Raw genomic sequence first — 16,676 nt, forward strand, 5'->3', positions numbered from 1 at the left:
GCGCTAAGAGCAGGGAGTTCCAGAGCCAGGCTGCCCAGGTTCAAGTTCTAGTCCTGCCACTAACTAGCATGTGACCTCGGGCAACTTAATTTCTCTGTGCTTTGGTTTTTCTTCTGTAAAGTGAATTAATAACTCTGGGAGATGGTAGGGGACAGGGAAGCCTAGAGTGCTGCAGTCCATGGGGTTGTGGATACAGTCGTATACAACCTGGTGACTGAACAACAACAACAAAAGTGCTTAGAATAGTGTCTGGCGAGTAACACCCATGGTGTTCTTTAAAGGTTCAGCTACGACCAGGAATAACCCGAGGACTGGACGAGTGAGGGCAGGGCCATCACCTTCCTGTGGGCTGTGGGGACCCTGTTTGCAGCAGGAAGAGGTCAGTGCAGGTCAGAGGGGCCATGAGGACCATGCTGTGTGGAGGAGACGGTTCGGGGTTTCAGGCAGGGGAGGGGTTCATGAGGAGAGCCTCTCAACTCGCCTGGAGGGCTGGGCCGGGACTAGGTTTGAGGGGAAGTGATAGTATCCTGAAGGCCCAGTTACTGAAAGTCTTAAGCGAGAAATTTTCTTTCGCTTTTCGCTTTTTCGTCTTTTTAAGTAGTCACTGAACAAAGAAAACCAGAGCTTCTCCAGGCTGTGCTCGGGTCTCCATCCTGTTGCTGCCACTCTAATTCTGTCTCGGGGTCTGTGGTCATCAGCAGTGGACTGGCCTCAGGGTTGACAGAGGCTCCGTAGGAAGCAGGGTGGCCCTGGGCCTGCAGCTGGGCAGTGGGTGCAGGGAGGTGGGTGATAGATAGAAGTGGGGAGAAGGAAAGAGGGTGCTTCTGAGATAGGGTCCCTCACCCAGCATCTGTTGAATGCGTTACTGTTCGAGCTTGGCCCCTGGGGGTGGAGGAGAAGGTGCCCTCGTCCGTGCCTTTCTGCAGGTTGTAATCACAGGGCGATGGGACTGTACCTCTGAAGCAAACAGAGAACCCAGCCAAATTTTATATAACAAAGCCTTCCTCCCCAGGTGGTTTCTCAGCCTCGGCACTGTGGACATTTGGGGCCAGATAGTTCTTCATTGTGGGGGCCCGTCCTGTGGTCGGCCAACCCCGGCCTTGCCCACTACATACCCACTGGTTACCGGCAGCACCTTCCTGGTTTTAGCAATCGAAAATGTCTCCCTCCAGACTCTGCCCAGGGTCCCCTGGGGGCAGAATTGCCACATGAGCTCCGCTGCCCTCGGGTGGAAGAGTCCGCAGAGTGGGACTCGCTCCAGCCCCAGAGAGCAGTCCTCGTCCACCTCCAGTCTGTTCTGCCAGGGGTTAGTCACCAGCCTCCCTCGGGCGCAGCTGGATGTGGGGGGGATGGATTATCACCTGAACTGTTCTCTCCGGCTCACTGTGCCTTCTCTTTCCTCCCGCACGAGGGGCAGGGCTCAGGAAGAAGACTGGCGCGTTCTGCAGGGAGGAGCCCACCGCCGGGAAACCGCCCAGCCTGTCCTGCAGGGAACCGGTGGAGGTCCTGACAGCCTGCGTCCTGGAGCCTCCTGAGAGGCTCCCGTGTCCCCTCCTTGGCCAGGAGGCCCCAGGCTGTCCTGCCAAAGCGCTCCTGTAGTAGGAGCAGGAATCCGAGGGGTTCATTCCTTGGAGCCCCCTGCTGCCCTGGCCCTGTGATCGTGGTGACAGGCCCTGGGATTCGAGGCTGCCCAAGTCTTTGTTGGGTGGGACTCTAAGCACCGGGAGGTGGGCAGTGACAAGGCAGTTAAAGCCACATCCTGGGAGGCAGGGGCTCAGGAGGCGCACGACCTATTTCCCAGGCCCATTCTCCAGGCCCAGGAGGACCTCACAGCACTTAAATATGCAGATAGGTTCTATCTGAAGCTTACTTTCAAGGTGCTTCAGCACATAATCCCATCATGAAATCCCCAGCTTCGGGTGGCAAGAAGACTTTTCTGAAGTGGGAATGACAGCTAGGGGAAGGGGCTTGAAGGAGCACTCTGGCCCCTGGGTAGTTGGGGAACATCCAGGGGGCCGCCCACAGCCTGAGTGCCGGGGAGGCTTGAGGTGAGGGCAGAAGGTGAGCAGGACTGGGGCCGGCCTGACTCCGGGGTCTGTCCCCCTGGCTCCACAGCAGAAGCAGGGAAGCCTCAACCTCACACGGGAGACTCGCCTCAGAGGCTGTCTCTGCCTCGTCGCGGGGCCTGCCTCTGGGATGCAACAAGGAGAACCCCTGCACCCTGAGCAGCCAACAGCTCCTGGATGGGAGGAGTATCTCCGTGCAGGGGCCCGGCGCTCCCACCAGTCCGGCTCCTGGGTCATGCCAAGCCCTGGATTTCTGCAGAGCAGACTGTAAAGACGATTTTACACTTGGGGGGCTTGGGATCCAGCTCCAGCTCTGCTGCAGGCAATGGGTCAACCGTGATGGCCCCCTCCCTGTCCCCTGTGCCTTCGCGTCCCTCTGTGAAACAGCAGCAGAGAAGCCAAGTGCCTGTTAGTGCCCGGCCTCCGTGGGACTGCTGGCTGACAGTTCCTCTGTGGGCAAAGATGGGCCTCAGGAGGCAGAGTGGACTTGGCTGTCATCAGCTCTTGTCCCTGTCCTTTGCCACCGACGTCCTGATTGTGGGAGGAGGTGCCTCCAGTGTAATGGTCTAGTCCATTCTTCCCAGAGGTGCTCTGGGGACCGGCCTGGGAATCACTAGGGGTGTTGGTTTAAATGTTTCAGCACAGACCCACTTGATCAGCTCCCCGGGACTGTTTCCTGCAGACTCCCCCAGGTACTTTGTGGGCTCACTGAAGCCTGAGAAGACCACCCCGGCGGCACAGAGGGTGTCCCACATGATTCAGTTCCCCTTGCCTCTCCCCATCTCCCTTTCCACCCGGAAGTAAGGCATGTTTCCTTCCAGGGCAGCTGCTCTGGGGAGGCCTAGGCTGCTTGTCTGGCCGAGGATGATGTGGTGTCTGCCTCCTGCCTTCCTTCCTACAGGTGGGAAATCAGGGGAGCTTGGAGGGAAGGCTTCTGCCTTTCTCTGACTTTAGACAGGCAGGAAATAGTGCTCTGTCCTGGCTTGCTGCCAGCCCCCAGGTGGGGTCCCTGCTCTGTGCTTCAGGCCCAAGCAGTCTGACCCTCGAAGGCTGCTGAGAGCCCCTGATGTTGGTATCGAGTGCCTCATGGGCAGAACCCATGGTTCCCAGTGTTCCTGACTCTGCCTTACTGTCATCACTTTCCTGTTTTCTGAAGCTTTGAGCCAAGAATTTTGTTCTTGCTTCCTGCCTTTTAACCTGTGGCATTGTCTCCCTTCCAGCGCTGTGTCCTGGGAGCTGAGGTGTACCATGGGCCTTTGGAGTTCTGGCTGCGTTACTGTCCACGAAGCCAAGATGGAGCCTAGATCTCCCGCCCCATTCACATGGGGCTGTACAGGGAGTTGAGGAATCAGCCCTCGGCCAGTTGCCAAGGGTATGAATTGGCGGGGTGGAAGAGAGAAGGGCTCTTTCAAGTGTGGGTTTTATAGCTCCCACCTGACCCGTCGGGATTCCCATTGAGTGACGTTCCAGCAGCATCCTCCCCGTGGCAGCTGCCATCCTTTAAGACGCCTCAGAGAAAGAGATTAGTCCTGCGAGCACCACTGCGCGTGAGCGCCACTGCACAAACCCCACGTGCGGCGGAGGCCCGCCAGAGACGACCCTGCTCCTCCACACCTGTGCTCTGAGGACGCCTCCAGTGCCAGCTGTGAGAAACTTGGGCCCCTTGTGCTGGGGGGGGGGGGGGCTACTGAAAATGCTGTTTATCATGGGAGGTTACGCTGCCCAGTTTCTCAAGGAGCACAGCCGTGCTCTGGCTCCCCTCTGTTAGCTCATGGAAGAGAGGACGCTGGCCATTTTGGGCAGGACCCCAGGGCCGAAGCATGGCGAGACCCCCCGCCCTTGCCCAGGCTAGCCTCTGCGTTTTGTTTCAAGAGTCTGGCAGCCTTTCAGACCCCAGGGCCTGAAGACCTCACTGTTGGGGAGCTTGCCTACTTTTGCTTGGAGAAAACAAGCAGGAGGGCGCTGGGAATGGAAGGAGTGAGCTCTCTGCCTTTGGCCAGAGCCCTGGCCCTGCCTCCACCCTCCTTACCCACCTGTGGTCTCCATAGCGATGCCTAGACGGCTGACAAGCTCAGTGACCAGCGCTATAATCGACAACGTGAGTTCAATAGCCAGAGAGACCAGGCAGGAGGTGGGGGCCGGCCCCCGCCCTAGCCAGACACGGAGGAGGTCAGCTCCTCCAGACCTTTTCCGTCAAACCCAGGTTCAGTTCCTAGGGTGCTAAGTACCTAAGGACCAGGTGATGATGGGCCTGTTCCCTCCATCCAGGGGTCTGTCTGCCGAGGTCCACGTCTCTGGTTTCAAAGATGTGCAAAACACGGTTTAACAAAACCATGTTTGATTCTCAACCTCTGTGCTATCCGAATAAAGCAGAGCTTTTCCCCATACATGCCTCTGTCCCGTAAATCCTGTAGGAAACCGGCGGCTCGGATCAAAGTCCGCCTCCGCCTCCGCCCCCCAGTGTCGAGCTGCCGCGCATGCGCGAGCGGGGCGGCAGAACGCGCTCCCCCGGGGCGGCCGGGTCCTGCTGCGCATGCTCGGCGGCCCCTGCCCAGCCGCGACAGGTACCCAAAGGAGCATCCGCAGCTCTGACCCGCATCCCGCGCCTGGCCATGACGGCGCACTCCTTCGCCCTCCCGGTCGTCATCTTCACCACGTTCTGGGGCCTCATCGGTATCGCCGGGCCCTGGTTCGTGCCCAAAGGACCCAACCGCGGGTAAGGATCGCGCGCGGCCCAGCCTCCCTGAGGACCCCACTGCGCCTGGGCCCACCCCTCCTCCGGCGCGAGGCGGCAGCTGTGCAGCGGGCACTGGTCCCGGCGCGCGGCGCCCCAATCCTTCTCCCGGGTCCCCGCTGGGCCGCGTACAACCGGGAACAGGCGGGCTTTCGGGGCCAAAGGGCAGAGAAGGTCGTGCTGTCTAAAGGAGGAGACAGCTACGCCCGCGCCGCTCCCTGCCCCTGCGCCCGGGAAGGTAAAGTCTGTGGCGAGCCACTGATGCAGCTTGTCCACTCCTGCCCAGCTGTGACCTTGAGCGTCCCTCACCCCTTCAAGCCTCACTTCTTGGTCACGGGGTGATGATGACTTCTGCCTTTTAAGGCTGCTCTGAGGATTACACAAAATAACCTATATAAAACTGTTAGGTGTGCATGGCACATACTGTATGGAATAATTTTTAGCCAGTGTCAGTATTTCTTGGGACCCCAGCAGGTTCCTATACCTGTTGCACCACTCACCGGTTTCTGCTTCATAGTCTCTTCAGCAGTGACCGGCCCTCACCCTTTGACGACAAGTTCCTCAAGGTGGAAGGCTGTCTTTTCACCACTGTAGACCCCAGCGCCTAGCTCAGGACTGGCCCATGGTGCTTGGCAATGCCGAAAGAATGGATCAGATGCTGATGTCTCTGGCACCAACCTCAAGCAGAGGTCATAGGGCCTGGTTTGGGTTAGGGTTAGCTTCAGCTGGAGGCTGCATATGGGTGTTGCCTCTGTTTTTCAAGATTCTCGGGGCTGAGGTCCCATGGCCTCACCTTGTTAATTGTTTTAGTGGATCAACTCTCCTACACACTTTGCTGAGTTTTTTCTTCTAACTGAAGTCTCTCCTGCTGCATTTAAAGCCTCTGTCTCCAGTCTTGGAGCGGACTCAAGGCAACCAGTCCGTATTCTCAGTGTAGCTGCTCACTCTGCCTCAGAGATGACCCTTGGTCCCCTCGCTTCTTGCTGTCTCTTCTGGTCTTCTGTCTTCCTTCCCTTTGCCCAGTGAATTTGGGATCCCAGAGGCCACTCCACGGTGGGTGGCTGCAAATGCAGCTGTGTGCGGTGTCATTCTCCAACATGACTGCTCTATGATGGAGAAACAGTGGGTGATGGAGAAGGGAGATAGGTGAAGGGAAAGATTCATAATGAAAGTTGGGTGTGGTCGAGGTTGGCCTCCCATGAGGTGACACTTGGAGTTTTCCTTTTCCATCTAGCAATTCTTACCCACGTAGATCTCAGCCTCCTTGTGTTCAGGTGGCATCAAGAAAGCCAGAGGGAGAGGGGTTGGTACCAGGAGCTCTTTCTCGGGCCTCGGCCAGGCCTCCTGAGGGCGCTGCTTCCATCCATCCTGAGCTGATAGCCTCTTCCGTTGCAGAGTGATCATCACCATGCTGGTGGCCACCGCCGTCTGCTGTTACCTCTTGTAAGTACTGCTCTCCCAGCTCCTAGTCCGCGGGGGCCCTGTCCTCCCTTCTTTGCTCCTCTCCCAGCCCTGCTCTCGCCCCTGTTCTGGTACCGACCCGTTCAGCTCCTGAAAGGCTGAGTCTGCACAGCACGGAGGAGGAGGGGTTGAGAGTGGCAAAGAGAGCGGCGGGCTGGGAGTTGTGAACTCCGGGTTCTGGTTCTGAGTGTGTCGTCAGGACAAGCTCTGCCCTGTCCCTGGGCTGCGGATGTCTCATCTGTGACACGAGTGAGTGGGGCCTGCTGGGTGCCTCTTGTACCCGGCGGGCATCAGAATCCCCTGGAGAGATGATAAAACACAGGTTTCAGGACTCCACCTTGGACTCACGACAGCACAGTCCTCAGTCTGCAAGTGGGAACCTGTATTTTTTAGAAGTTTATTTGTCTGCATCAGGTCTTAGCTGCGGCACATGGGATCTTTTGTTGTGGTGCGAGGCACTTAGTTGCTCCACTGTGGGATCGTCTTTCCCCGACCAGGGATTGAACTCACATCCCTAGCATTGGAAGCTGGATTCTTAACCACTGGACCACCAGGGAAGTCCCTCCAGCAATCTGTATTTTTAATGCACGCCTCTGAGTGCTTGTGATGCTGACCATTTAGAACCACTGGGTGAGCAGTGGTCTTCAAACTTGGAAAAGTAAGTATGTAAAGAATACTGTCCTATATTCCAAGTCCTGGGATACAGAACACATACCAAGAAATGCAAGTGCCTGGACCATGTGAGGGCGTCAATTTCCATGTCGGTAGGATCTAGGTGTTCTCTTTCTATAAGTGCCTTTTATGGTAGCCCCTCCCCTTTTACAAAGGAGACACTCCATCATTGCTCCCCAGTTCTTCTATGTCAGCCTGCTCCATGTTTAAATCTCCCTGGCTACCAAACTGAGGAATAAGTCCAAGCTCTGGTTTTGAGGGAGGCCTCTCTCATGAGCACTTGGTGGTGGCGGTTTAGTCGCTCAGTCGTGTCCGACTCTTGTGACCCCATGGACTTAGCCCACTAGGCTCCTCTGTCCATGGGATTCTCCAGGCAGTTAAGCCATCTTAAGTCGGAATGGCTGCCCTCTGTGCCCCTGGGGGCCATCTTACCTCTTCTCTAATCCCCCCGAGTCCAGCCCCAACACAGGGATCTGATAAATCTACAAAACAACGAGTCAAACCAAACCTAAACTCAAACCCACGTGCCCCGACTGAGCCCCCGAACTGGCTGCAGTGAGGATGTCTCCGAGGGACCCTTCCCTCTGGAACCCAGACCGTCCATGCTCTGGGTGGGTCATGTGACCACCTGCGTGGTGCGAGGAGTTCCCGGTGCCCCGGGCTCACCCGTGCTGTGCTGTCCCTGACAGCTGGCTCATCGCCATCTTGGCTCAGCTGAACCCCCTGTTCGGGCCCCAGCTGAAGAATGAGACCATCTGGTACGTGCGCTTCCTGTGGGAGTGACCGTCGCCTCCGCGGCCTCAGGTACTGCCTGGCGGGCGGTCAGGGGTGGGGAGGATGAGGTCAGGCAGGGTTGCAGGACTTTGCGTGTGGAAGCAGGCGGTCATTTATTAAGAAGAACAACCCCCTGGGCACCTGCTCCCCCCTGCCCCCCTCCCGTGCTGAGCAGCACAGATAGAAGATCAGGGTCCTGGGGGTAGCACGTGGTCCCAGCCTCCCTTGTGGGTTTGCAGACAGACCCCCGAGGAGGCAGGGGAATCTGTTGGGAGGGCGGGCTCAGGGGTCGAGGTGAGCCTCGGCTCCCCAAGGCGGGGCTGGGGGGCGGGGTCCCCACCGCGAGGCCGTGACCCTGGCACGTGATGTGCTTTCAGGTGCCCCCGCTGTCCGGATGACCGTGGCTCCACTGTCCCTGATGACCCTTTTGTCACCGTCCCCCCCTCCGCCCCCCTAGCTGTGTCCGGTCCCTCTGGGCCCCCTCCCCCAAGGCCTGCCGGGTTCTGGAAAGTCCCGCCCTCCCCAGCTCTGGAAGGCCGAGCTCAGAGCCAGCCAGAGCAGCCTCTGTTCCCTCTGCCCGCTCCTCCCGGAGTAGGTCGGGAGCTGACAAGGGTGGGGGCTGCCTTGTACGCCAAGGGGGGAGCCCAAGGCCGGTCGGGCGTCCTGGGGAGGAGGGCTTGGAGCCAGGATGCTCCGAGGCTGGAGAGGAAGGCCTGGGGAGGAGGCCAGGTACTGTACCGCCCGGCTCTGTGACCCCGGAGAGTCTGCCCGCGTGAGGTCCTCACCTGTGAGACGGGCCGTGGCGAAGGCCCCTCTTGGAGTTCTCCTTTAATTTTCTGACACGCTTCGATGTGAAATTTCTGGAAACTCTGACGTAATGGACAAACATTCACACACAAAAAGCGCCATAGTTATTTGGATCAAGATTGAAAAGCTGTATGTTCAGCCTCCTTTATCGTCGGAGTCACTCAAAGGGGCTTGCTCAGGAAGTGGTATCTCCTCTGCATATCCTCTCCCCGCTTCCTCCCCGACCTGGGCCTCCCTGTCTGGGGATGGGGCTCCCTCCCTTCTCAGGAGCTCAGCCTGAAGCAGCTCCCCCCTACCCCAGGCCTAGACTCCTCTTGGGAGAAGGATTTCTGAGTCCCTGGAAGCCTCACTTACTTAGGTCGCCTGGATGGAGGGAGGGCGAAGACAGACAGGTGTGAGTGAGGTGTGGGCGGGGCCGTGGGCCCTGAGGACTGTCCGCAGTGTGGGCTGGGGAACCCCTGGCCTGGTGAGGACCAGAGGGAGCCTGGGGCCCCAGCCCATGCCCTCACTTCCCCCAGCAGAGTTGGGGCAGACACCTGCCAGTCCCAGAGCTGATTCGAGTCCCCCGACTCCATTCTGCCGTGCTGTCTCCCCAGGGAGGGGGAAGCCAGTCTCTTGTCTGTATTGACTATTTATTTGATTGGCATTCTGTTCAGCGGGGATCAATTTTGGCACGGTGGTGGAACGTGGTACCTCTCCCCTGGATTTCTTTTGTCTGGGCTTGGCCTATTGCTCAGATGGGGGCCTCCCGTTGACATTCCTCCACCCCCTTTCCAGCTCCTTTCCTGTGCTGAGCTCTGTGGCCCCCTTGGAGTGGGGGTGCTGAGTCTTGTGGCCATGTCTAGTGACTAATGAATGAAAGGTAGGGAAATTCCTGTCTGGGGGCAAAGTCCTGGCTGAGGCCAAGTTTGCTGCCTGCCGCACCCCTGCCCACCTGATTCCCGTTTCCTCGGTGGGTGGATTTGAGGGGCAGGAAAGGGGCCTGGCAGATGCTTGGAGCTGCAGCCCTGGAGTATGGACACTGCGGACTACGTTTTCCTGAGACCTGAGAGCGAGTACGGCTTCCTGGATTCTGCCCAGAACCAGGCCTGGCAGGAGGAGGAAGATGGAGGACTTGTTCAAGTGGAACTTTGCCCACCTCCCATCTGTGATTACAGAGAGTGCACGGCCCCTGGGGCTCTACAATAAAGCCAGTCCCCAATTTGTGGAGCGTGGCCTGCCTTCTTCCTAAGTGTTCCTAAATATCTGCGGTTCCCTGCACAGGGGAGGGCGATGGAGTGAGCAGAGAGGGGAGCTCCCCGGAGGAGCAGCTGGGAAGCTAGGGGTGGGGTGTGTGGAGCAGGGACTGGAGGAAGTGAGGAGCCTGGATTCAACCAAAGCAAATGTGGAGCCGTGAAAGGGTGGGGGGATGTGGGATGTGACCCCACTTGGCTTCTAGGATGATCTCTGCTCGGGGTGTAATGGGCCCCAGGTGAGAGTGGTGGGGAGGATGGGGCCCCAAGAATGGGTGAAGGGCTAGTTAGGAGTTCAAGGGGCCCAGCGAGGGCCGTGGGAGGAGGGATGAGGCAGGATGCACCCTGCAGGGAACAGTGGATGAAGGGTTGCCCAGGACCCGGCAGCTGGAACCTGTCAGCACAGGCCACAGAGGAGAAGCGATGACCTGGGGCCTCCTGTGTGTCCTGGTGAGCCTGGTCTCCCCGTGGAGACGCCCAGCAAGCGGTTGGAAGCTTGGGTTTGGAGATCAGGATGAAGCTGTGGCCTGAAGACCTGAGATGTGTGTGTCTGTCCCTGAGTTCTCACTGAACAACTGGGCGGCAACCTCTGTCCCGGGGAGCCCCCTGTCCACTGCCCCCAGTCCCCCCACTCTCTGGGGAGTCTCTGCAGCCCAGGGCAGGCAGACCACCCCCCCCAGCAGGTTGCCTTCCCATCCCTCCCTCCCTTTCCGCCTTTGCAGCCATTCAAGGAGAGACAGCTCGGGACGCCCTCCTGGGGTCTGTGCCCACTTTCTGTGGATGCTGCTGCTGTCAAAGCTGTCACCCTACCTCAGTGCAGGGGGGAGCGGGGACCACGGGGCAAGCAGGTTTTGTCAGAAATGAACACAATCGGACGTCAGTTCAAACCGTGAAAGCACATTTTACTCTGTTAACAACTGACGGGGAATGAGAGCTCTGTGGGGTCTGGGCATTTTGGCAGGAAGGTGAAGGCAGAGGGGAGGAGTGGGCAGGGCCCAAGCAGAGCCAGGAGTGAAAAGTCACACAGGGCTGGCAGGCACAAGTGCGGCTAGGCCGCCGAGACCCGGACCCAGGCCCGAGCCAGCCTTCCTGAGTTCATCTCAGAAGGAGGGCTCTTAAGAGCCGCCCCTGGGCTGCAGGAGATACATCTCTCCCAGAGGAACCAAGGAGGATCCACAACTGTGATTGCGCTAAGAAAGGGTGGAGGGGTGGGGGTCAGAGGCCCAGGGTCGGGCACTGGCTAGAATGGACGGTACATCCTTCTGATGGCCCAGAGCTTGGTCAGACGGGAACCCGATGTGGCCAGGTTGTCCCAGGGATGCGGCTTAGGCAGCCAGAAGCCAAGCCAGGTTGGTCGAGTCTCCTAGTGCTGGGTGTGGACCGACTTCTTGTTTGTTTCAAGCAGGAAGTACCACCCCCACCCCCATTCCCTTGCCAAGTGGGATGGGAATCAGTAAGTGACTGCCTCTGACACCTTCAGTCACTACATGAAGCAAAAGATCCCTGAAGATTGGCAGTGGGCGAGGAGGGTGGGACACCCCTGCCTGCCCCTAGTGGCAGAGTGAGAGGCTTAGCTCAGCTGCACGCACAGAGGCTGGCCAGCAGAGGGCAGTGCTGGCCAAAGGATGGAGACCTCAGACCGGATTATGCGGTCATAGGTGGCCCAATGCTCTGCACTGATGTTAGAGGCTGTGGCGGTTATGGCGAACAGGGAAGATTTTCCAGGTGGTACCAGAGCCTGGATGAAATGTCACTGAAGGATATGTAACTGAAACATCCAGGTTTTTCTGGGGAAATCCAAAGGGCAGAGAACTAAGGGACCTTGACAACTGGATGCTCCTGTGAGGCCAGGCTTCCCAACGGTCTTCCGTGACTTATCCCGACCTCAACATCCTGAGACTTGGCACATTCCAGTCTACAGTAGGGACACCCATTGGCCCAATGGAGAGGATGAAGGTGTCTGTTACTGCAGGCTACAGGGCCACCCTCCCTGATGAAACACCTAGAGCAAGGGCCGTGATGAGGGCCTCTGGGTTTTTTTGAACAAGAAACCAGTATGCGGATAACACTGGGAATGCAAAGAGCAGAGAAATCAAGTGGGGGTGGTCACAGTCCACTCCTGAGAACCTCCAAGGTCACATGTGGGGCGTGATCTTTGTTTAAAAGCCCTGGGGTTTCCAGGAATGGAGTCAGCTGGCAGCCACTGCAGTTCTGCTTGACTTGGAGCCAGAATGGTGAGGGCCAGTGACCAAAGTGTGTGCTAGCTCAGCCCACGCTCCGTGTAATGAACCTGGGTGAGAATCACCCAGAACAAACAGACCCATAGAATGCTGGGACTAAAGCCAGGCCCATCACAACAGGATCTCCAGGGCTGGAGCGAGGACCCCAGACTTTTAATCCCAGCGCTTTGGGTTGTTCTTAGGCAGGCCCACACAGGTCTTAGGGCCTGAGCTTTGGAATCATGCAGTGGTATTTCTGCGCTGAGACATAAAGAGTCAGAGCTCTGTGGAGCCCCTGGAAATGCCATCTAGCACTTTCAGAAGCACCAAAGCCTTTGGGGATTAATCGGTGTCTGAGTGGACTCTAATCCCAGTGCCACGTGGTCCAGCAGAGGCCAGGTGAGGGAGGGGGTGTCACACAAGCCCAGCTGAACTTTGGCTCACCCTGCAGGCATCTGCTCTGAAAAAGGTTGGGGTGGATATTCTCAGAAACCCATTTAGCCCCCACCTCTGCTCCCTGATCTGGGGTTTAAGGACTGTGATGGAAGCAACGCTTTCCCTCTGCAGTAAAGGTCAGCCTTTCCTCCCCTGACAAAGACCCAGGAGACATCAATGAGTGATCCTCTGCGTCTGACCACTCCCCATCTTGTACAACGGGAGCATGGAGCCACAAGGACCGTTGTCAAAGTCTGGGCTCCCTGTCCACCAATGCCGAATAGAAACATGGAGACAGAGTTTGGAGGAAATTGAAAAGAGTAGCTTTATTATTTTCTGCCAGGCAAAAGGGATGCATAGCAGGCTAGTGCCTGAAGAGCTGTGTCCCCCTCTCTTCGGAGTAGGGAGAGGATATATATCCTCTTGAAGGTCTTGCATTTTTTTTTTTTTCTCTTGCAAAGTTTCAGAGTGACTACAGCTGGCATCAGGCAACTCAGTAGCTGGGTCTGGTGTCCCTGAAGTTATCGGCCTGTGACCTTCTTTCTGAAATGCAGGATGCTACAAGACAGTATGGGGGGAGAAGAATGCCAGGTGCAGGGTGTATGGAGTCAGAGAGTAATCAGCTTGGTGAAGAACAAGTCCAGCTATAAATGTCTGTTAGTGGTAACAGCTAAAGAATACCCAAGGTTGTTTAATTTTTGTGGGCCTGTTTGGCTGGTATGTGCCAAAGGCTCTTCACTCATTTCTGGTTTTGTGGCATTAGGATCACAGCATAGCCTGCAGCCTTCACCCATGCTGATACCAGGGGCAACGGCTATGCCCTTGGTCTGCAGCAATTGATTTGGCAAACAAATTTTTCTCTTTTTTTCTGTCTGCTCAGCCTCCCAGAGGCCATTCACCTTGACTAAGCAGCTCGGCTTCTAGTTGAGATACAGAATCAGGAACTGGGCTGCCTGAGTTCAAAGTCCCGTTTCTCCAGTAATTAGTTGAGTGAAAGTTACTTAATCTTTCTGAGCTTCGGTTTTATCACCCAGTTGTTATAATACTACTAGTGCCTGCCTAGTAGAGGTTGTGACTGTGTGATAAATGGGTTAATAGTGCCCGCCTCCTCAATAAATGCCGTCAACCAATCATGTGACTTTTACATAGTAACTCTACTTTCATGGTCCCCTTCATTCTGCCAGGATCTCAGCTTCCTTCACCTTTTCTTATTCCCATCACGGGCTCTACACCGATCCACCTGGAGGAGCAGAAAGTGGCCAGCACCATGAGTGCTTTGATGTGTGAGATAGAACCTGGGAAATACGTGCCACAAAAAATACCCAGAGCTTGTTTATGCAGCTGTATTTCTGTGCTTTGTGTTAAATGTCCTTAACGAAGCCTATAAATGTACTGTCCTCTTGATAAAAGCATTCATGCTTTGGGGGTGTGGGGATGAAGAGGGAATGGGTACTAGATTAGATCTGCTGAATCTGAAGTTCTTGGGGGAAATAAGTGTTTAAGAAACAACCAGGAGATTTCTTAAAAAGCAGAATATTGACAGGAGCACTAGCCCTCCCAGATATTTAAGAGTATTATGAAGTCACAACATGAAGGCTACAGAGATGAAAGCAATGGTGTTAGCACGTGAAGAGACACGTCAATAGAAGAAGAGAAGAGTCTAAAAGTAACCTCAAATTGGTAAACATGCAGAGCAAATCTGAGGGGAAGATGAGTAAAGGCAATGAGCAGTGTGGGGACTCTCTCCCTCCTGGCAACAAAATGACTACCGGCTGGATCAGAGATTTAACAAATGTAAATGAAACTATAAAGGTACCAGAAGAAAACATAGGGGAAATTTGAAAAATTCCCTCCCAATGGGAAAGGTCTAAGTAAGAGGGGAAAATAAGAAATCCAGCAGTGATGAAGATAAAATGGATAAACTTTAATTAAAATTTAGATTTTCTGCAAAGCAAAATGAACAACTTGAAGAAAAAAGGTGAATGACAGACAAGGGAAATGATTTGCAACCCATGACATATACGGAAGAACTGTACCAAAAAAGATCATAATGACTTGTACAACCACGATGGTGTGATCACTCACCTAGAGTCAGACGTCCTGGAGTACGAAGTTAAGTGGGGTGTAGGAAGCATCACTGTGAACAAAGCTAGTGGAGGGGATGGAATTCCAGCTGAGCTATTTCAAATCCTAAAAGTTGATACTGTTAAAGTGCTACACTGAATATGCCAGCAAATTTGGAAACCTCAGCAGTGGCCACAGGACTGGAAAGATCAGTTTTCACTCCAATCCCAAAGAAGGGCAATGTCAAAGAATGTTCAAACTACCACATAATTGCACTCATTTCACATGCTATGTGAAAGCAATGCTCAAAATCCTTCAAACTAGGCTTCAACAGTATGTGAACCAAGAACTTCCAGATGTTGAAGCTGGATTTAGAAAAGGCAAAGGAAGCAGAGATCAAATTGCCAACATCCATTGGATCATAGAAAAAGCAAGAGAATTCCAGAAAAACATCTACTTCTGCTTCACTGACTATGCTAAAGCCTTTGATTGTGTGGATCACAACAAACTGTGGAAAACTCTTAAAGAGATGGGAATACCAGACCACCTTACTTGCCTCCTGAGAAACCTGTGTGCAGGTCAAGAAGCAAGAGTTAGAACTGACAAGGGAAAAATGGATTGGTTCCAAACTGGGAAAGGAGTATGTCAAGGCTGTATATTGTCACCCTTTAACTTCTATGCGGAGTACATCATGTGAAATGCCAGGCTGGATGAAGCACAAGCTGGAATCAAGCTTGCTGGGAGAAATTGCTATACCCTTAAATATGAAGATGACACCACTTGCAAGAAGTGAAGAAGAACTAAAGAGCCTCTAGAAGAAGTTGAAAGAGGAGAGTGAAAAAGCTGGCTTAAAACTCAACATTCAAAAAATGGAGATTATCACTTCATGGCAAATGGATGGGGAAACACTGGAAACAGTGACAGACTCTTTTCTTGGGTTCCAAAATTACTGCAGATGGTGACTGCAGGCATGAAATTAAAAGACTCTTGCTCCTTGGAAGAAAAGTTATGACAAACAGACAGTGTATCGAAGAGTGTATTGAAACTACTTTGCCAACAAAGATCCACATAGTCAAAGCTATGGTTTTTCCAGTAGTCATGTACAGATGTGATAGTTGGACCATAAAGAAGGCTGAGTGCCAAAGAACTGATGCTTTTGAATTGTGGCCCAAGAATCTTGGAGAAGATTCTTGAGAGTCCCCTGAACTGCAAGGAGATCAAAGCAGTCAATCCTAAAGGAAATCAACCCTGAATATTCATTGGAAGGACTGATGCTGAAGCTGAAGCTCCAATACTTTTGCCACCTGATGTGAAGAGCTGGCTCACTGGAAAAGACCCTGATGCTGGGAGAGATTGAGGGCAGGAGAAGAGGAAGACTGAGGACGAGTTGGTTGGATGGCATCACCGACTCGATGGACATGAGTTTGAGCAAGCTCCAGGACTTGGTGATGGACAGGGAGGCCTGCTAGGCTGCAGCCCATGAAGTTGCAAAGAGTCAGACACGACTGAGTGGTTGAACAACAAAGACATACACAGAGGTCACAATAAGACACAGGAGGTTAACGGCAAAGGAGCCAAGCAGGCAATTCACAGGAGAAGTGGTAGAAGTGACTTTCCAGCATGAAAAGATGCTTCCCATCATTTATAATCAAGGAAAGCAAATGGAAACAACAGTGTAACCCCATCATTACCTACTATATTAACAGAGATCACAACTGCTAACAAACTATAACAGACACAGTCAGCGTTGCCTGCAGCTCCCCTTGCTCTGAATACGTCCATGCACACTAGCTGACTTCCAGCTGCCACCACTGTCTTCCTGCCCTGGGCTGCAGGCTGGAAGTGCTGTCAGGACGTTACTGCCATCAGCATACTCTTCATCCAGTGATTGATAGGGCTTGCGTGTACATGCTCCTGGGGTTTCTCCAGCTCTGGTGGCCCTGAGTGGATGGTTTGTGCTTTTGTCTTCATCATGAGGTGTGTTCCCTGGGCAGCCTACCAAGGCCATAGAAGAAACGTGGAAAACAGACCAACCACAAAATGACCTGGAGCCAAGTGTTGCCAAACCTCAGCAGAAGCAGAGTCACATGGGTGAAATACGGATGTTTGCTGTTCTAAGTCAGGGTTTTCCGGAGTTTGATACGCAGCATCATGGTGGCATAGCTGACTGATGCAGCCTAATGAAGATCTAGCTCAGGGTGATATGTATGTT

The 16,676-nt window shown here is 54.6% G+C and overlaps 2 protein-coding genes across 11 annotated transcripts in view; both read left to right on the top strand.

Annotated features, from left to right (window-relative positions):
• Positions 1-4,513, top strand: part of ZNF862 (zinc finger protein 862) — a 32,984-nt gene extending 28,471 nt beyond the window's left edge. For 5 of the 10 annotated variants that reach the window (XM_088834709.1, XM_088834708.1, XM_088834710.1 and 2 more), the window contains one exon: positions 282-1,405. In XM_088834709.1, the coding sequence (XP_088690835.1) occupies positions 282-520 (239 nt within the window). In that variant the 3' untranslated portion in view covers positions 521-1,405. The other 5 variants (XR_016037092.1, XR_016037091.1, XM_088834705.1 and 2 more) reach the window with 5 other exon arrangements.
• A 44-nt stretch (positions 4,514-4,557) lies between these two features.
• Positions 4,558-9,711, top strand: ATP6V0E2 (ATPase H+ transporting V0 subunit e2). The gene is made up of 4 exons (XM_055421480.2): positions 4,558-4,782; positions 6,196-6,243; positions 7,623-7,737; positions 8,085-9,711. The coding sequence occupies exons 1-3, from the start codon at positions 4,679-4,681 to the stop codon at positions 7,714-7,716; spliced, it is 246 nt and encodes an 81-aa protein (XP_055277455.2). The 5' UTR covers positions 4,558-4,678; the 3' UTR covers positions 7,717-7,737; positions 8,085-9,711.
• The last annotated feature ends 6,965 nt before the right edge of the window (positions 9,712-16,676 follow it).

Source organism: Moschus berezovskii, chromosome 3 (genome assembly GCF_049115385.1).
Source record: "Moschus berezovskii isolate FMDL1 chromosome 3, NW_MosBer_1.0, whole genome shotgun sequence".
Lineage (NCBI taxonomy): Eukaryota > Metazoa > Chordata > Mammalia > Artiodactyla > Moschidae > Moschus > Moschus berezovskii.